At 37.9% G+C, this 21,462-nt stretch overlaps 1 protein-coding gene across 5 annotated transcripts in view; it reads right to left on the bottom strand.

The window, feature by feature from the left end:
- Nucleotides 1-21,462, bottom strand: part of LOC5574903 (probable beta-hexosaminidase fdl) — a 205,845-nt gene that overhangs the window by 26,948 nt on the left and 157,435 nt on the right. For all 5 annotated transcript variants that reach the window (XM_021841583.1, XM_021841584.1, XM_021841585.1 and 2 more), the window contains one exon: nt 2,305-2,573. In XM_021841583.1, the coding sequence (XP_021697275.1) occupies nt 2,305-2,573 (269 nt within the window). The remainder of the gene's footprint in view (nt 1-2,304; nt 2,574-21,462) is intronic.

Raw genomic sequence — 21,462 nt, 5'->3', positions numbered from 1 at the left:
CAGATATGCATGTCTTGACTCTTTAAGGTAAAGATTAATAGAAGGCAAACCTCGAATTTTCAAGAGCACAAATCTAGACAGGGTGGCCAGTGAAAAGTCAATTTCAAATTCCCGGTTTTCTCCCGGTTTTTTCCCGATATTTCAAAAATATTCCCGGTTTAATGATATGCTAAGGAACATTATTGCGATTTTTTTTTACTATTTCAAACGACTTTTAAGTACGAGTTTTTTGTTTAAACCAAAGCATTTCTATTAGGGGTAGACGGAAATCAGATATTTTGCTGCGCATTCAAATTTTCTGGGTTTATACTGATTCTGCTAAATTTCAGTTTGATCTATGAAACGATATTTTACGATGGTCATTTGGTAAAATTTGTTATGAAAAAGTTCAGTGTTAAAAAAGATTGACCCTTGTTTATATTATGGGATCGAATCATTCTTTGAATGAATCATAGTTTAAATTTTAAACGGTCACAGGTTTGGTAGACATAAAAATGAATGTATCAATTGTTCAACATTTCGTTCCATGGTCATCAGCATATATTTTTTTGTTATGTTTTATCCCCACAAATCTAGAACATTTTCCCAGGGCAATTATTTCTGAAAAAAATAAAGAATATGTTCTTGGCTTTATTGACTAACTTGGGATTCGAATTCAAAAACTTTAGTAAAAATCCACTAAAGTATAGATCAGTGATTCCCAAAGTGGGCAAATTCACCCCCCTGGGGCGATTTTCAGGTTCAAGTGGGCAAAAATTTGTAAAACAGAATTTGGGGGGGCGAAAAATCTAGAAAGAAGGCTAAAAAGCTAACACGGGAGCATTTGAAAATAATTACTCATAACCTTTGGAGGACACTTATCTGATGGTTAATCAATTCCAAACTTAACTATTTCCAGGACTATATTACCTTAAACCGTTATATCTCTAATCATGATCATTTTCAAATTATGATAGACAACACTTGATGATTGTGTGACGCATTTAAGTTTATCAATATTATGAGTTTTTAGAACGGACAAAAAAATCTAATGTGCCCATTTTGATGTTCCGGTTGCACTCTTTTTCATTAGTTATTATGGTACAAATCATTTTAGAAACAAATTTTGAAAAATTTAGCAAACAAAGATCCGGTTCCAACGATTCTAAAGACGAAATTTCTTCAAATGTATTTTTGAAAAGTGTTTTAAAAATACATTTGAAGAATTTTCAGAGATGCGTCAGATTTGAACTTTCAGAACTTCCAAAAAAAAATCGAGTTTTCTTGGTGTTAGAAAAATTGCATTGAACAATGAGTTGAAAAAACATTCTGGATTTTCATATATGTTTCAGGGTATTTGGATTGGATAAAAATGCGTTCCCAGAAACATCAAACATTTATTGTACACAATTTGAATTTTTTAGAAACGGCAGATGATGGAATGACTGATTCAGTAGCCTGTAATGCACGCAAGATATTGTTAAAATCGATATTATAAATTACAGTCCAATAAATCATTCATAATAACTTGGGTTATCGATATTTAATAAAATATTTTTAAACTAGTGAGCCCGGCAAACTTCGTCTTGCCATCAAGAAGGCTATTACAATACGTATTTGATCGTCCCATACAAAATAACAGTTCCGTTCACGTTCGATTTTCCGACTTTCCCGGTGAATATCCTGGGATTTTTATACACACAAACACGTCGGAACACTTGACGAACAAAACGGAAAAATAATCATTTAAATCGGTTGATTCGTTCGGAAGCCATTTTGTGACATACAAACACCACTCCATTTTTGTTTATATAGATGTACATAAAAGTTATTGTATTATGATTCTATGGATATGCGAGTGAAGGAAATGTTCGTACAGCGCTTAATTAAAATATGTGAATCACATATTAGGGGGCCTCAAGGGGGCGAAAGTTGAAAAAGTTTGGGAAGCACTGGTATAGATCGTGCTGGTTAAAACATGCAAAATGCAAAATTTTCCCGGTACTAATTGAAATTCCCGTATATTTCCCGGTTTTCTCCCGGTGATTCGAAATTCCCGGCTTTTTCCCGGTTTTCCCGATTTCCCGGTGCGCTGGTCACCCTGTCTAGAGAACCAGACACAACCGTTTGCTCGCTGGTGGTGACCAATCGATTAAATTTTTAGCACGAATGATTTTCAGATTCTCTAGATTTGTGCTCTAGAATCAAAGACCACAGCTCAACTCTTCTAGAGTACAAATTCAGAAAATCAGACAGCATTTCAAGCTGAAAACTTGATCGATTGGTCACTCACAGGTTCACCGTAAAACAATATCGTGAACTTACTTCACTTTGGGCGGTGGCAACGCTACAAGCGCCTCACTTCCTTCGCTACCGCCGACGACTCCTTCCCGGTGGAAAATTCTGGCAAACAGCATCGCCGACCCGGCCGGTTTTATGGGGCTCTGGTTCTCGTTCCAGTAGAGCAGCATCACCAGGAATATCATCACCAGCAGGAGTCCGAAGAGGGTTTTCCTGAGCGACCCGGTGAATGCCATCTTTTTCAGGAAGTTGGTCAATATGGTTGTCTTGAGATTACGTTGCTGCGAGTTACGCTGAGGGAGAGAAGAAAAGTATAATGGTTAGAAAACGGATTTTTTAGCTGGCTTCAAGATGGATTGTCTCAGACGCCTAATGTACAAAAAAAGACATAGTTTGGAGTACGCCCTAATCACAGAGAGGTTGTATTGCTAAAAATTTCGTACAAAGTACGCGTGTCCTCTACTACCTGTCTAATGTGAATCTTATAAACCACGAGACATATATGCTAAGAACAGCAGTTCATATCCTGTTCAACAGACAGGGACCGCGTTAGGAATCCTTTGTTGATGAATAACTCTGATCAGTTAGAGGCCCGAGATAATACTTTGTTCCTCACGGTAAGCGACTGTTGAATTGTATAGTGATATCAAAAATCCAGCAGAAAAGATTCAGCCATTTTTTCCATAGCACTGCGGTACACGTTTTTGTCTAGACCCATAACACAGGTACATCACCTTAACGTGGTGCGTTACGAGGTAAAATCAACCGAGGCAGCAGTGACGAAAGTCCAGGGGTCTAATGAACCCCCCTCCCCTGTATCTCTGCGAGTTGGGGTATTGCCCAGGATGTGGTGGAGTTCGCAGTGGGCTCTGATGAAGCTTCATAAAAACCGGATGCAACTCTGTCAAAGCGACCGGTGCCGCTTAAAGTACCAAAGCACCCTAGCCCCAAACTAACAGGAGTGCCAACCGGCACATCAGGATTGATACCAGTAAGATCCTGATTCTGGCATATGGATCGCGACACAAACGGACAAGGCATGGAACTACAAGTAGGAGTGTTTCGAGCACATTTGGACCAACGCCAGTACAGCCCAAATTATGTATACTGGCAGCGCACGACTAATGCACCCCACAGACGCTCAGACGGTTTGACCAACATTGACTCCGCCCCCCCAGGTTGATGCTCATGTTGGTGCTATGTTTGACCGTGTGTGATGCTGTTTGACGAACCAATTTGACAGTTTGTGAAACCAATTTGACGGTTGACGAATCGGTCGGCCAAAATCAAACGAGTTTGATTTTGCTCAAACCACCCGTGGGCGGAGCCAAATGTTCGACGAACCGATCGTACCGTTTGTAGGGATGTTGCACGAACACCGACGTCATCATGTCAAATTGAAGCTTCGACGTCCCAGGAACTGCCGATGCAGATGGGTGGAAAGTCAAAATGCGTGAATTTACGCAGCGTCGGTGCCATAGTGATCTATCAAATGCACGCTCTTGAGTTGTTTCTATATATAACCGTTTTCTTTAGCAAATTCACCAAGGATTCTTTAATTATTCCTCAACCAATTTCTCCAGAAATATCTTCAATGAATCCATCGGCAATTTCACCTGTGATTCAAAAAAATCAAACCATGAATTGTACCTGAATTTGACTACAGGGATTCAATCAGGAATTTTACCAGGAATTTCTCCAGGTAATCCTCTTGTAATATCTTTAGGAATTCTTCCAAAACTGCTTCATGATTCCACCAGGTGTTCTTCCAGAAATTTAATCAATATTTTGTCCAGTGATTTAACAACAAATTCCTGTAAGAATTCCTTTATAAATTCCTTCCGAAAGTTCACCTGGAATTCCTCATGGGATTCTATCAGGAGTTCCTACAGGGATTCCATCAGTGATTCCTCTGAGAATCAGGAGTTTTTCTTCTTCTTGGAGTTACGTCCTCACTGGGACAGAGCCTGCTTTTCAGCTTAGAGTTCAATGTGCATTTCCACAGTTTTTAACTGAGAGCTTTTTTTTGCCAAAGTTGCCATTTTCGGTACGATGATACTCTATGCCCAGGGAAGTCAAGGAAATTTCCATTACGAAAAGATCCTGGACCGGAAATTTAAACCAGAAACCTTCAGCAAGGTTTTGCTTTGTAGCCGCGGACTCTGATCACTCGGCTAAGGAAGGCCTCTAGAATTAGGAGTTATTCTAGGGAGTTAAACACGATTTCATCCAGACATTCCATCAGGAGAACTTCTAAAGATTCAGTCATAAATTTCACGAAGGTTTCATTCAGCAGTTCCTTCAGGGTTTTTATCAGGACTAGCTCTAGGGATTCCATCGGAAGATCCTCTCCGGATTCCATCGGAAGTTCCTCTAGGAATTCCATCAAGAATTCTTCTGGGGGTTTCATCAGATGTTCGTCTAGGGATTCCATCAGGAATTCTTCAGGGATTCCATCTGAAATTCCTCCAGAGATTCGAACAGGTGTTCTTTCAGGGATTGCACCTGGAACTGAACTAGGGATTTCATCAAAAGTTTCTCCTGGGATATATTTCAGAGATTCCACCTGGAATTCCTTTATGGACTCTGTCCGTCGTTGCTCTAGGGATTCCATCTTCTCGGGATTTTAACAGAAATTCCTCCAATGGTTCCATCCAGAGTTCCTTCAAGAATATCTCTACAAATTCTTCCAAGGATTCCTTCAGGAGTTCTCCCAGGGATTTCATCAGGAGCTCCTGTAGTGATTCTATCGGGAGTACCTTTAGGGCTTTTGGAGATTTCACCAGGAGTGGAAAATCAAAATGCGTTTTGATCCTCCAGGGATTCCATCAAGAGTTCCTTCTGAAATTTCACCAGGAATTCTTAAAGAGATTAAGTCAGATGTTCCTCGAGGAATCTAATCAATGTTTCTTCTAGAAATATCAGGAGTTCCTCTAGGGATTCTATCAGGAGTTCTATCCGGAAACTTATCAGGAATTCTTCCAGGGATTTTATCAGGAGTCCCCTCATTGATTAGGAGTTCCTTCACGAATATCTATAGATAGGAGTTCTTCCAAGGATTCCATCAGGAGTTCCTATAGGGATACTATCTGGAATACCTTAGGGCTTCTTTCTGGGGATTGCATCAGGAGTTCCTCCGGAGTTCTTTCAGAGATTCCACCTGGATTGCCTCCAAAGATTCAATCAGGAATTCCTCCAGAGATCTTATCAGGAATTCCTTGAGGAATTTTATTAGGACTCCTTCTAGGGATATCATAAGGGATTCTTACAGGAGTTCCATAAAAAATTCTTCCAGAGATTCTAGACTGGAATTTCTCCAGCGATTCCATCAGCAGTTCCTTCAGAGTTTCCACCTGGAATTCCTTCCAGATATTCTATCAGGGGTTTCTCTAGAGATTCCATCACTAGTTATTTTATGAATTTCTTTAGAAATTCCTCCATTGATTCCATCAGGAACTCCTTCAACAATATATTTAGGATTTCCTCCAAGGATTTCATCAGGAGTTCCTCCAGGGATGCCATAAAGAGTTTCTTCTGAGATTTCACCCGAAATTCCTCAAGAGATTCTATCAGAAGTTCCTCTATATATCCTCCAACAATATCTTTATATTTCTCCAAGGATTCCATCAGGAGTTCCTCCAGGGATTCTATCAGGAATTCCAATAGGGAATCTATTAGAAGTACCTTTAGGGCTACCATTAGAGTTCTTCTGAGGATTTCATCAGGAGTTTCTCCAGAAATTCCACCAAGAGACTCCAGCTAGCATTTCTTCCGAGATTCTATTAGGACTTCCTCCAGAGGATTTCCTCCTGGGATTCAAAACAGGAATTCCTCTGGGAGGTTCCTTCGTGAATGCCACCAAGATGAACTCCAATTATCCAATAACGAATTTCTTATGCGATTTGATCACAATTTCTTATAAAGATTCCACTAGTAATTCCTTCAGGTACTTCTACAGTATTTTCCCTAATTATATCACCTGTAATTTTTCGCGAGAGAAGTTTTTAAGGGATTTCACAAGGAGTTCTTCTAGCGTTAACACTGGGAATATCACCAGAGTTTCGCTAGAATTATCACCAGAAAAATCTACCAGAGTTTCACCAGTAATTCAACCATAAAATACTTCAAAGGTGTTATTAGGATTGTGTTTTAGGATTATCATAAATTCCTCCAGAGAGTTAACTGATATTTACTCAGAGTTTCCAACAACACATTTCTCTAAATGCCTCAGGATGAATCCCTAAAACAGTTCTAAAAGATATTTTTTTCATTTCTGAAAAAAAATCCATGGAGATATATCTCTAGAAATTCTTGGAGGTATCACCATAGAAATCCATAGATCAATTCCTAGAGACTTTTCTGGAGAGATTCCTTAGTATATTTCTGGAAGAACTTTTAAAGCAATCCCTGAAGGAGTTTCTGAAGGATTCTCTAAGGTAACTCCTGGTAGATTCCTTGGAAAAAATCCTTCAAGAAATACTGGATGGAATTGATGGATAAAGTCCTTTAGGAATCCTCGGAGAAATTTATATTAGATTATTGAAGTAATTCCTGCAGAAATCCCAGGACGAATGTCTCGTTGGGTCTCTTCAAAGATACAAGGAAGAATCTTTGGAGGAAACACTGGTGGAATTTATAAAAGAATTCATTGAAGATTCACTCTAGATGAATACCGAAAGCTAACCTGGGGGATCCTCTCAAAAAATTACATGTGGAATCTCTAAAGGAATTCCTGCTGATCATGTTTTGATGATTTTTTTGCAGTATTTCTCTTGAAATCTTTGAAGGCTTTTTGATGGAATTCTTAGAGGAATTGTTGGTGGAATGCCTGGAGGAACTTGATGAAGCCTTGGATAAATTGTGGGTGGTATCTGTATAGAAATGCTCGAAGTTTCGCTGGAGGAATTCTTAAATGAATCTTTGGAGAATTTTTTGGTGGAATTATTCAAGGAAGCATTGGATGAACCACTGGAGAAATCGCTTGGGAAGTATTTATATAGATCCCTGGAGAAATCTGTTGAAAAATTGCTAGAAAGAATTGCTTTAGAAATTCCTGGTGGATTTTCTGATGTATCTCTTTGAGGAATTTGAGGAGGTGTCTTAGGAGCAAGCCCTGGTGAAATCCTTGGGAGAATTTCTGGTGATGAATTTTTTTTTGAGAAATTTCTTGAGAAGTATCTGATAGAATTCGTGATGCGATTCCTGGGTAACGCGTGATAGAATCCTTGGAACTAACTTCTAGAGAAATTTCTGAAAAAAATCTTTGAAAAAATTGTTATAACAATCTGGAGGAATTCTAGGAGGCAGCCTTGAAGTTAGCCCTGAAGAAATTCCTTGGGATTGTTTTGGACAGATCTTTTGAAATCCACAATAAATAAATTGTACAGGAACCTCTAAAGGAATCCTTGGAAAAATTCCACCTGAAGGTATGCCTGAATAATATTCCCCGGAGAAATTTCTGGTTGAATCTGTGGATAAATTTCTAAAGGAATTACTGATAAAATTCGTGGTAGAATCCCAGGAAGAGCTTTTGGTGGAATCCTTAGTATAGCTAATTGATTCCTGAGAAAACTTCAAAGCAGAATAACTAGAGGAAACGACTTAAAGATTCTGGATAGAATGTTTGAAAAAAAATCCCTCGGCCATTCCCATATCAATGACTGCTCAGAATACTTCCCGAAAGAGACCCGTCATGGTTTCTGAATTTTGCTGGAATATTTCGTACGAATTATAATTGCAATTCCTCTTAAATATTTATTTTTTCCGGTACTTAAATGTTGAGTATTCTTCTCTTCTTTTCTACGATTATTGCCAGAAAATCGCGAAAAGATTCTCCCTCACAGCCACAGCATCCGAAAAAAATTATAATCACATATTGACAAGTCTAAAAACATGCGAAGAAACATCGTGTTGCTGCAACCAACCTTGACAGTCGGTCAAACGGTTGTATCAACATGAGTCGGTTTGACCAACTTGGGGGCGGAGTCAATGTTGGTCAAACCGTCTGAGCGTCTGTGGGCTGCATAAGAAGGTACATGTATGTATTGGATAATATGCGTTGACAGTGGCGACATTCTATTACCTTAGTAGGGTCGCAGTAGGAAGTACCTCTCGAAAATGCAGGTGGCCGTTGAGCAGCTCAATGTTATCATCGAGATTGTTAAGAGCAAAAGCAATATCAGCCAGGACTTGAAAACAAGTCTGCTGAAATTACGACAATCAGTCCTAGCTGCAAAGCAGGACTATGAGAAGGCAAAAAAGCAGCCCTGTCGTCGTAAAATTTGTGCTTCTTAGTCGATTTTTTTTAGGGGGGCGTTACTATAACCCAGAGAGTGCTTCTACTCTCAGACGTTGGTGAGGTCGTCTCATAAGCAGTGCTGGAAAAGTTCGCATCACGAAGCAGCTCACGAGTGTATACCAACGCATAACAAACATCACAGACTCGGGATCTGGCTAGGTGTGAGTAAGCCCGCACCCGTCTGCTCGGGAGAACATGTCAAAAGAAGTAGCAACAAGTTCGCGAGCGTTTACTCGCGAGTAACCGAGCAAGGCGTGATTTATTATGGTTTTGACAGACAAATTAATTGTATAACCATCATATCGATAGTAAACTACTAGTTTGTAGTCAAAAGCCCTTGAAAACCATAAATCTCGGAGGGTAAGCAGCTTTTTTTTCCCAAAAGCGCAATATGACTCTGAGCAGCTCCGAACACGTTCGCGAATCACTTTTTGCTTCAGTTACTCGGGAGTCGACAGATGCGAGTAAGCCAGCGCTCTGACGCTCGGGAGCGTTTGGTTTTGTTTTTGTTCCAGTTCAGATGAAGCCTTCGCCACTTTCCATCACTGCTCATAAGAAAATTTTCATTAATACTTTAACACACGAGAACCAATATGAATTTGCACGAGTTCAGTTTGTATTCTTATTCAATTAAAATGTGGAACGAAGAGTTCAAGTAAATGGGATTGTTCAGTTCAAATAAGGTTCTGAAAGTGTAGCACAACTTGGACTATAATTAAGGTTGTAGTCGATCAGTTTGGAGAAGTTACCCGTGCCCTTATGTACAAAGTGACAAGAGAGCCATTCAGGAGATAATACTATTAACAAATATGTAAATGAAATGTTTGATGAACTGTTACGCTGAAAAAACTTGTTCCTTTTGTAGCAGGTTGCCATTTTCCAAGAAAATTGACAACTTTTATGCTTTATTGTGGTCCCCTTTAGGGATGGTACACAAATTATGTCACGATAAATTCCAACTTTTTCGATACACCGCCCCCCCCCCCCTTTTGTCACGTTTTTTGTATGAGTCCTCCGAAAATTTAGTAAGGCTTGTCATGCTTGGCTTGACCTCCTCCCCCCCTTGGAGCGTGACGTAATTTGTGCATGACCCCTTATAATACATTTCGAAAAATAACCGGTTTATTAACAAGTTGTGGGACGTTCAAAAGTTGATTCAGATTCAATGAACCCAAATTTAGCAAGTAGCATATCTCTTTATATCTGAAAACCAATCCCAGTAATTGATCAACTTCATCCCAGAATCAGAAACTTCACCTTTTGATTAAAAAAAAAACGGTTTCCTTAAATATTTTGACAAAATTTCGATTACCTTATTCGATAAACATTCAACCAGTACAGGTTTAAAAAATATTTGAATGGTAATTAATACATCCCACTCTAGGGGCCTTCCTTGCCGAGTGGTTAAAGTCCGCGGCTACCAAGCAAAGTCATGCTGAAGGTGTCTGGGTTCGATTCCCGGTCGGTCCAGGATCTTTTCGTAATGGAAATTTCCTTGACTTCCCTGGGCATAGAGTATAATCGTACCTGCCACACGATATACGAATGCGAGAATGGCAACTTTGGCATAGAAAGCTCTCAGTTAATAACTGTGGAAGTGCTCATAAGAACACTAATCTAAGAAGCAGGCTCTGTGAAGAAGTGAAGAATGAGGAATGAGGAGTAAGAAATTAGGAATGAGAGATGAGGAATGAAGAATGAGGACTGAGGAATGATGAATAATGAATGAGAAAAGAGGAGCGTGAAATGAGAAGTGAGGAGTGAGTAATGAGGAGTGAGAATTGAAAATGAGAAGTGAGGAGTTAGGAATGAATGAGAAAAGAACATTATTCATTCACTCATTACATACTAGTAATGAATAATGTGGAGTGAGGAATGAGGAATGAAGAGTGAGGAATAAGGAATGATGAGTAAGGAATGAAGAATGAGAAATGAGGAGTGATAAGTGAGGAATGAGAAGTGACGAGTGAGAATTGAGGAATGAGGGGTGAAGAATAAGGAATGAGAAATGAGAGATGGTGAATGAAAAGTGAGAAATGAGGAGTGAAGAATGAGCAATGAAAAGTAAGAAATGAAGAATGAAAAATGAAGAATGAGGAGTGAGGAGTGAAGAACGAGGAATGAGCACACTTAAACTATTTTTATTCCTGTGAAATCTCAACAGCTGAACAGTTTGGTGAAATAACTTAACGGAGTACGGTAATTTTTTACAGTATTCGGTAAAAAATCACCGTAATTCGATAAATTCCGACGGAATACGGTGAATTATTTCACTGAACTGTTCAGCTGTTAAGATTACGGTGAAATTCACCGTACTGTGTTTAGTGTGAGGGATAAAGAGTGAGATGTGAGGAATGAGGAAAAAAGAATGAGGAATGAGGAGTGATGTCTGTGGATTGAGGAGTTAGGAATGGGGATTGAAGAATGAGGAGTGAGGAGTAAGTTATAGGGAATGTAGAAAGAGGAATGAGGTATGGAGAGATAGATTTGAGAAGTGAGGAATGAAGAGTGAAGAATGAGGAATGAGGCGTAAGAAATGAGGAATAAAATATGAGGGATGAGTAGTGAGGAATGAGGAATGAGGAGTGAGAAGTGAAAAATGAGGAATGAAGAGTGAGGTGTGAAGAGTGAGGAATGAGGAATAAGGAATAAAGAATTAGAAGTGAGAAGCGAGTAATGAGGAATGAGGAATGATGATGTGGACGAAGATGATGATTGTGTTGAAACAAACAACATTTTTGGAAAATATGTAGGGTTGGTGTTCCCTTAGTGGACAGTCCCCTATAGTCGCACTAGTGACTTTTCACGGCCGTTTTGCTATAAATCTTTTCAAAACATTTTTTGACATGAAGGTTAGGACCTATTTATCTAAGTACCATTGATTTACATCTTGATTTTGCTCAAAAAATGATTGAAAAAAATATTTTTGCTTAAAATTTGAGCTACCTTGCGCCTATAGTAAACCTATTGTTCCTATAGTAGCACTACTGAGAGAAACTATTTTTTATTATACGAAATAAATGATGAATTAATAACTTTTTTTACATCAAACGAAAGCTTAAGATCCACACTTTGTAGGAAAAATATAAAAGTTTTGTAAAAATACGGTTTTGATAAGTATTTTGCCGACGCCGTGATGCTAGTGCTACTATAGGAACAGAAATTAGAAATAGTGCTACTATAGGCACATGTATTCCTATAGTGGCACACGCGATAATAAATACAAACATTTGAGTTTTCGTAGGTTTTATATTTTTCCCACAAAACCAAGATAAAAAGCTATCAGATGATGTAAAAATAATGACGCTAGCATTATTTTTCGATTTTATACGAATTTTTGTTCTTAGCTATGCGGCTATTGGTACATCGACCCTATGTTATTTTTAGTATGAAAAAACTCAAGGAAAGCAAGAGATGAATGAAAAATAATATGAATTAATTTTTTCATTGAAAGTAAATAGAAAAAATGATCTTATTATTATAAGAGTAGATCAGGAGGAGAATGTAGGGATTGAGAGGGGTACTAGAGAAAATATAAACTAAGCAGAAGGGAAAATAGTTTGAGTAACAAGGAAAACCTAAGCAAACGGGAAGAGACGAATGACACGCCAGTCTTGTAAAGTGTTTCGAGCGACGAAATTGCGCTGGAATTGCTTCTGTTGCAATTCGGCTGATTGAACCATTTTGCATATGCCGGTTCCTCCCCAGGACACTACAGCCTTTTCAGCAAATGCGCTAATATCAACCTTGAGGGATAATAATGCAAACTATGTTACATATGATATCTCTAGATCCAGATGTTTTGGAGGTTGGTGTCTTCGGAAGAATTGTTCAGTAGCTCAAGCGCTGATATACGGTGATCATTCTTGCACGGAATTACGCCACTATGTGGCGTGCAACTTTTGATTTGCGGATAGCTCAGTATCCTGACCACTTAGAAAGATGGCGTCTTCGACAAAGTTTTCCAGTAGTACGAGGGCTAACATTATTTGAGCCAAGAGATTCGGGATTTTGCCACCAGGCGGCGCTAGTCTACCGAAGATGTCACTATTCTAAGTGGTCAGACTGAGATATCCGCAAAACAAAGGTTCCATGCTCACTAGCGCCACATGGAGACAAAATCTCGAACTATTTGGCTCAAATAATCTTAGTCCTTGAGCTACTGAATAACTTTGCCTAAGTGGTTAGGCTATTGAACTATCCACTAACTAACAAAAGTTCCATGCTCACAAGCGCCACCTGGTGGGAATCCCGAATCTCTTGGCTCAAATAATGTTAAGCCTTGAGCTAGGGGCGGATATCGAATCAGTTTCATCAACAAGTTTCTTTTTTCTGCTCGTGACTTCTTAAATCGATATGTTTGGCTGAACTAATATTTTAATCCAATAAAGTACCGTAAAATGGGGTGTTAAGGACTCGTGGGGTTTTAAGGGATTGAACTTTTCCATCATTTGTTCGGAGGATTGTGAGCTGCATTGTGTGATAGGGGATGTCTATTAAAATAAAGTATTGTGCAGTCTAGATATTGAAAACGAATGAAAACATTTTTGTTCGAATTTTATAGGCGAAATACATTTAGCTATAAAACTATGGAACAATATTAAGAAAAATATGTGAGTATCTAAGAACATAAGTATATTTAATTGAGATAACAACGCAGACAAAAACTTTTGAAAATGTTATCTTTATTTCGATTTTATATATTTCTTGTGGAAAAAGTCTCTTTTTGAAAATAAGTGGGGTGTTACAGGATTAACTTTCCTATTTTTTCCAAGATAAAAAAACTCATTCGATTTATGCCGTAATATATTCCAATATACTTTTGGCTTGTTCCGAGAAGCAAAACTGCATTGTAAAAGTTGCGGGGTCTATTTTGTTTGTTACTGAATATCACAAAAATGTTTAATCTCGAAAATCGGTAAAACTGGTAAGATAATCTTGATAACAACGTATTAAAGTAAATATGGGATTTTTCTCGATACAATTTCCAAAACTTGTTCGATCACACTGGTAAAATGTTTGGAAAGTTTGAATGATTCTTTTATTTGGAAATGGTTTTGAAGCCATTGATCTTTTTAGTGGTAATCCTATGAAGTGGTAAATAATAATAATATTTTGTCATTTCTCAAAGTCTATAAATGACGAGTTGTGCGAAGAGTGAGACCAAATCTACCTATCGAACTGTCAAACTGTCTGTCTCCCTATTGAGCAGACCAGCAAAAATAGGGGATATTTTCGAAGACGAAGAAGAACAATCATTCAAAGAAGCCTCTTCGAGTAATTCCCTGTATATAGACTCTGTCATTTCTGAACTCTTTTTGAGAAACTTCGCGGCCTCGTCTAGCACTAAACGCATTGTGTTATAGAGTGAGCGTTAGATTTCCGTTATTATTTTTCTTCTTCAGTATTTTTTCGACCATGTCACTGGGTGTTGCATTCCCCCTATTAAAACTAAAATCTTGTTCAAATTACCTTTATTTATACAGTTGCTCTGCAGAGCTTATAGGATTCGTAAACTGCAAACATAAAGGTTATGATCCTGTTGCATTCAAGTATAAAAATCATTTCAAGACAATTTTACGATGTATTGATAGTTTCTAAATAGGATTAATAACTATGAAATATTTACTAGTTAAAATAAAACGGTTTGCGTTTGCAGGAGTTTCAAGTTCAATAATATTGATTTATTATCTGATTATGGTTGAACATAGCTTATGAAATTGATTTAATGCATCAAAGTTATTGACCAAACATATTATGTTTTGTTGTTGGCAAAGTATGGTTTTATTTACGGAACTCAAATTTCTTAACACCCCATTTTGCATTTCTGTCAAAAATCACACATTTTCATGATTATCTCAGAAATCTTTCATATGATCCTCATAATTGTACCTTGTATTTGATATACTCGACGAGAGAGAGGTAGGGCTGTCCTTTGTTCAATTATCGACATACTGAAAGTTGCTTGAAATTCGAGTCGATTTTTTTTTCATCCCTTAACACCCCATTTTACGGTAATGAATAATGATCATCATAATCGTTAAAAAACATTAAAATAATTAACACCTACGCAACAATATAGAACTTTGTGTTTTGGAATTTTTTAGATATTTTTTTCATTCGATATATCAAAACTAAAAAAAAAATATAGGAAGAAAGTCATACGAAAAACCAAAAGTAGAATAATGTTTTTCAACATTTTTTTATCACTATGATAATCCTTATGCATTGATCTATTGGTAGAAAATGTTGCATGATGCAAAAACATCAAAGTGAACATTCACGAACAGCAAAAAGGAATCGGTTAGTCAAAATGATTCGATATATCGGAACGTCCCTACCTTGAGCTACTGTACAACTTTGCCGAAAACTCCATCTTTCTAAGTGAAGAGGCTACTGAGCTATCCACAAAACAAATGTTGCATGCTCACTAGCGCCGCCTGGTGGCGAAATTCCGTATCAGAATGACCACCGCATGTCAGCCCTTGAGTTACTGAACAGCTTTTCCGAAGACACTAATCATGATCTAGTTATATCATATGTTGCAAAGATTGCATTCTTATCCCTATAGTGCAAGCCGGAAAAACGCCTCTACCGGCCAAGTTCTCACCTAAAAGATGATACTCAACTCTTACAGGTAGATCGCACTTAGCACTGAAGCTTCTCCCAAAACAGTATTATGCTATCTCTAAACACAAACGAGATATTCAACAACATCTCCAAATTGATGAAATCCTATAAGCCCTGGGTCTCTTATAACGCTCAACTTTACAGTCAGGTCTACTATTAAATGCTGCCATCCACTTTACGCACATTGCGATTTCTCAGCTGTCGTTCAATTGTTTCTAGTTAAATTTGGTAGACGACATCCATTTATTACATGACGCTTAAATTGAGAATTTTTTATCACCTCCCCCCTCTCCGTTACGCTACGGACAATATAAAAAAATGTATGGGCCGTAACGATTGAGCCTACTCCCCCGCCTCCCCATAAAGCGTTACGTAATTTGTGGACGGAGCACTACCGCTACCTGTTGGCTCATCGGCCAAACACGGAGATTTCAATATTGGGCGTACATTAGGGCGATTCAAAATTTAAAAAAAAACTTGAAAATACAATCTCACATATCTTCTTCACCATCCTTACCATAAAAATAGTGTTCTGTGAAATTATCAACTTTCTAGGTGGTGATTTAAAGGTGGCTCCAAAGACGATGTTGGTTTATATGGAAATCACTATGGAGAAATTTTGAAAAATGCTCATAAAACGTTATCACTGTAATGTAAGTACAGACTTATCGTCCCATAGTGCAAACTCATTCTTCAACCCTTAATGAAGGGTGTTGCTGAAGAAACAAATCCTTTTTCAGCTAATTTTATATGGGATTTTTATAGATGTTTGCAGGGCAATAATCCCATATGAAGCTAAATAATATCAAACAAACACTCATGAATATCTCTTCTCCTATCCGCCGGATTGAATTGCTCTCTTCGGCAAATGTATTTATTATGGTTTGAAGAATGAGTCTTCACTATGGTATGATAAGTTTGTACTTACATTCCAGTACTAACGTGTTTGAAACATTTTTCAAAATTTCTCCATAGTAATTTCTGTATAAACCTACATCGTCTTTGAGCTAGCGTTGAGAAAATTTGTTCTGAACATCGATGTTACTATTAAATGTCAACAAAATCGATCAAATGATGACGAAGTTAGAGCATCATGAACATTTTAATGTCGTCAACCAGCAATGTAAAAGTTAAAGATACTATGCCAGTATCTATATGCTTCGGGGCACATCACGCGATTATCAAGCCCTGTAGACCCAAATTACCAAATTCAATCAGCTGAAAATACATGATTGTACCCCAAAACAGCGCTGATGACGTGTGACATTGGATTTCATTTTTCTTACTCCCCACCCACCGCTCACCATTTGCCTGCCTTATCCTATGCTTTCTTGACGAACAACACTGTCGTTCCATATCTCCCCTTGGGGATAGAAAACACTATGCTTGGGGGAGCCCCATCACTGGCTGTCTGTCACCGAAGACGACTCGCACGCCACTCGTTAACGCACGATATGTCATGTTTACAATCAATCAACTTCGATAAGTAAATTATTGAATGAACCTGATTTGGCGGAAGCAGATGGATTACCGAAGGGTTCCCCGTCCACCAGTTTTACCACAATGGAAGAAATGTTATTATAGATCATAGGGAAGAAACCGAACAGGCATTTCCAACAGATTAACTTTGATGGGATGTGTATGTTACAGTGAATCAATTGTCATCCAACACGCAGCAACAAATAAATTATTACCTCCTATTCTTGTTGCAACAATTTCATCCCGCAACATGAGTTTATCATCACTTGAACAGAATATGACAAAGATCGATCACCACGTGCGCAGCGATTTTCTGGGCTTCTCATTGCAATTTTCGAGAACTTTTTCCGTGTTGGTAAACATTGACACATTATCAAACAGCATCCATAAAACAAATTTGGTTTTGAGTTTAAAATAACTGATTAATCGCGAGTTGAAGAGGTTGCAACAATGTTGCGCTCTATGATTGTCATGACAATTTTGCTTTTGATTGTGTCCTTATCCGCAACAGTTGCGACAAACGGTTGTGAGCGAGCTTGCTTTGTTTTTTGTTTTTCGTCTATAATGATGATAATTTGATTCACTGGTATGTTAATGATGTTTATATTTCAAATTCTTTAAATATATCGCAATGATAAAGAATGAACATTCTTCTTTCTGGCATTACGTCCCCACTGGGACAGAGCCTGCTTCTCAGCTTAGTGTTCTTATGAGCACTTCCACAGTTATTAACTGAGAGCTTACTGTGCCAATGACCATTTTTGCATGCGTATATCGTGTGGCAGGTACAAAGATACTTTATGCCCTGGGAAGTCGAGAAAATTTCCAACCCGAAAAGATCCTCGACCGGTGTGATTCGAACCCACGACCCTCAGCTTGGTCTTGCTAAATAGCTGCGCGTTTACCGCTACGGCAATCTGGGCTCCAGATAGCAGAATGAACATGTATACAGTGATTCCTCGATATAGCGTAACTAAATTTATATTTTCGTTCATGGTGTCCATGGAAGAATTCTTAATATATACATGTTTCAAGAAGCATCCATAGAGAAATTATTGGAGGAATCTCTGGGAGCATACCTGGAAGGATTCTCGATTAAATCCGTGAAGGAATGAAAAATGAAACTAGAAAAATCTTGTTTTAGTCCATAGAATATGTTTACAATTCAGGCTGCAAAAAATGAAGCCTAAAAGTAAAAAAAAAAATGGAGCTTAAAAGTTATCGATGTAAAAGTTAATATATATCGAGGTTACGAATGTCAGCATAAAGAAATACAAACATGTCATGATTGTCATCTACGAAATCCTTCAAACCATAATCCTGAATCCCCTCCATAAACGGCCTCATCTTATTCAAATTCCTTAAATCTCATCATAAACACACATAACCCAGTAAAAGAGACCTAATTCCCAACCGGCTCAAGTCTCAAAGCGCGCGACTCAATTTTCGAACCAATCGAGCCGCAATCTAGAACAGATTTAACCAAATAACCATAACGGCATGTTGTGTATCGCCACGTCTTGCCATGACTACTGAGAAGTTCCATCTCATGCCCCAGCAGAACGAACCGAAGTCGAGAACGGCAGATAATCTTCAGCTGCTTCATGTCTTGTTAACTATCGTCCCCAACGCCGCCACGGCAGAGGCATGATGCTACCGAAGCTTACACATTCTTATCATAAGGCAACAGCGCAACTATTTCCACAGTCAATGGAAAACCCGGTAGTCAGTTGGCATATCGTAAAAAATGATTGCGAGATTTTTCCATATCTCAGAGCAGTGGCTCTCAAACTAATAGGCAGAAGGTTTCGCGTGATTCCACCAATATCCCTGGGATTTTAGCTGGGTTCGAAGAATCCAGAAAAGATTTCTAGTAACATTCTTATGAATCAGGTTTTTTTTATTATTGAGATTTTCAGGACTAGCCTGGTTCATCTCATTTATGAATCAGGTAGTATTTGTAAATTTCCTGAATCTTGATGGAATATTAGTTAATAACATGGTACAACTAGGCTTAAAAATGGTGCCCCAAAAGCTCATTTACGAATTTCACACAAAAATTAAATATTTTACACATTCACTTCTTCGGTTTCTGAATGATCATTCTATTTCATTGCTAAAACGTAACATTATGAAGGAAATCTACCCTATTTGTTCACATTAGACACAGGAATGTTAAACGTGTATTGGTTCAATTTCTTAGCTTGCACGATTCTAAATTGGAAAAAGTCTGAAAATTCGATAAGTTGGTACCCTACTGACCCTACTAACTAAACGACCCAGGATCATCCTAAACCGTATTGTACGCGAGTGTTGAATTAAATCGCTATCACAAATTCCACCAGTATACTTCCAAGGAATCTATAGACATTCCACCAGAAATTTTTCTCAGAAAGATATTTGGTATTTTTCTTGGAGTTTGATTCCGATATATAAATAAATAGATATATGAGGGCTTGCCTCATATTCCAGACATTTTAATTCTAGTTCCAGACAGCTCATAAATATCTGAGGCAGTTCGGCATTCTAAACTGTTATAGATAAGGTACCCCAGGGCAAGTGGGACGTAAAAAAAAGTTGAACTATTGTTCGTAATAGTTCAATAAAATTTACAAATCTCAATATTTTTCAAATTCAACAACACAATCACATTTTGGCAACATATTTGTTGGTGTGTGCATGAAACTGTTCGAATAATTTCGAAATTGAGAAAACCTTAGAAAAAGTTTTGGAATGAGTCATTAGACGCAGTTACCTCGCTAGACGGAGCAATTGGGACACATCCAGTTTCTTGCGCCAATCCACATCAGTAAGTCAACCATTACAATAATAGGATTGATACATCATAGATTTTTAATTTTGAGTTCATTTTTGATGTACATAAGGAATCAACCATGAAATACGTAACGCTTTAAGCTAAGTATGCTGTTTCGCTCAAGAAAAGTAAAGAAATTTCTTGATTGAATGGGTCTAGAAATTTGCAACAGAGAGCCCCATTTGAAATGCCATTTCTTCTCAACTGCGTACTGCGATCAGAAAAATGCAAATTTCTGGACCATTTCTGGGAAAAAAATTCCCACGCATCGAGATAGGCGATTCCTTTTCTTGCCAGTAGCAAACCAAGCTTTAGGAAGAAAACATTTATTTAATAGTATGTCACATTTCAATTAACATTAACTGAAAATTCATTAAGCAGAGTAAGTATCTCCGCAGGAAGTGGCGGTGGACAATTTGTACGTTATAAAGAAGCAATAAGCGTTTATTTATTAAGGTTAACGACACTTGAACATAAATTTGCATCCAGGGATGCTGAATCTGTATAAGAATGAGTTATCGACCAGAAAAAAATTGCTAAAATCCAAATTCGCACGGGTTTAGCGGAAAATGAATTAGTTGAGTTTTGAATCAACAATTGAGGTTTCTGGGGATGAATGTTTGACTTAAAGTACGTTTGGACTTAGCAACTTAAACCTTAAATTAAGTTTTTGCCAGATTTTTGAAAAACTGGAACTTTGTGCCCGTTTAACCGCGCTTTTAATCTAACACTTTTTTTTTAATTCGCATCCCGCTAATCTGCACATCGTTTAGGTACATTTAGTTCATGGAGTTAAGTGAAGCGAAATGGAACGCTATAAAATGAAACTCAGGATCCAAACAAAACAACCTAAGATGTAACCAGAAACAAGGTATGGTGACTACTAGGGGTGCGACAGAACTGCTCAGAGCAACACGTTAGACTTTGAGCAAGCTTGAGTTACTCGCGTTTTGCTAAAAAATGCTTACGATTACTTGGATGTTAAAACCGAACAGCTTTGAGTATTTACAATATTCAACATGCTATATGTCAAACAGTTTTTTGCAACAGGAGACGAGTCAGGAGTAGTGGTCCGAAAATTGGTGGACGAGGAATTGAATCCCATGCTCAAGTTGGTCATTTTTTCGTAAGGAAAATAAAGCCATTGGTCCTGAGATAAGCTATTCCAGGGTGAAAATTCTTGGTAATAAAGCTGAAAAAAATTGCGATAAAATGAAACTTTATTTGGTATTCCAGACGATGGCCAAAGTTCAAGAGTTCTAATTGCAATTATCATTGTTAATATTGAAAAACTTCCGGTGTGACATAAGAGAGAAATAAGATCGAAATTTGTTTTTTTGTTTGACGCACTTATTGGACACCCTCATACCTAAGAATAAGCTCCCTGCTAAAAGATGGGATACTGACTGATTTGACATTTTATTTTTATAAAGAAACTATGTTACAAATTAGTTAATTTTGTATGAAAAGACTGTTTTCACGTGTTTTTCGAAACACTTCTTCGAAATCGCGGGAGCAGGATTTTCAAAAGCTCTAGCATAATTTACATCAATATAATGCTTCAGCTGGAGGAATCATTCAGAATCAGATTGGAACATTTTTACATCTTTAAAAGATGTTCTACTTCCACAGCTATCCCATGGAAACTCCATCGTATATTTAGCCATAATCATATGCCATCAGATCGGGGTCTACGATATTCCTTTTTATAGGGAAGAAAACATCAGCACTCAAATTCAGAAAACAGAATAAGAATCCTACCTTTGCATTCGCACTCATTGACGGCATTGGTATCAACAAAACAATGGACCGATGCACGAGTTCACTAATTTGACGTTTGAGCGGTGCCGAATTCATTGGTTTCCATGGTCACATAAATAACACGGCACCGCTAAAACGTCAAATAGTGAAATTGAAATTGAGCAACCAGAGTTACACAGAGCTACTCTATATCGAACTC

Source organism: Aedes aegypti, chromosome 2 (assembly GCF_002204515.2).
Source record: "Aedes aegypti strain LVP_AGWG chromosome 2, AaegL5.0 Primary Assembly, whole genome shotgun sequence".
In the NCBI taxonomy this organism is placed as follows: domain Eukaryota; kingdom Metazoa; phylum Arthropoda; class Insecta; order Diptera; family Culicidae; genus Aedes; species Aedes aegypti.
Note: the sequence above shows the minus strand (reverse complement) of the source record. Positions and strands in the feature narration are given on the sequence as shown.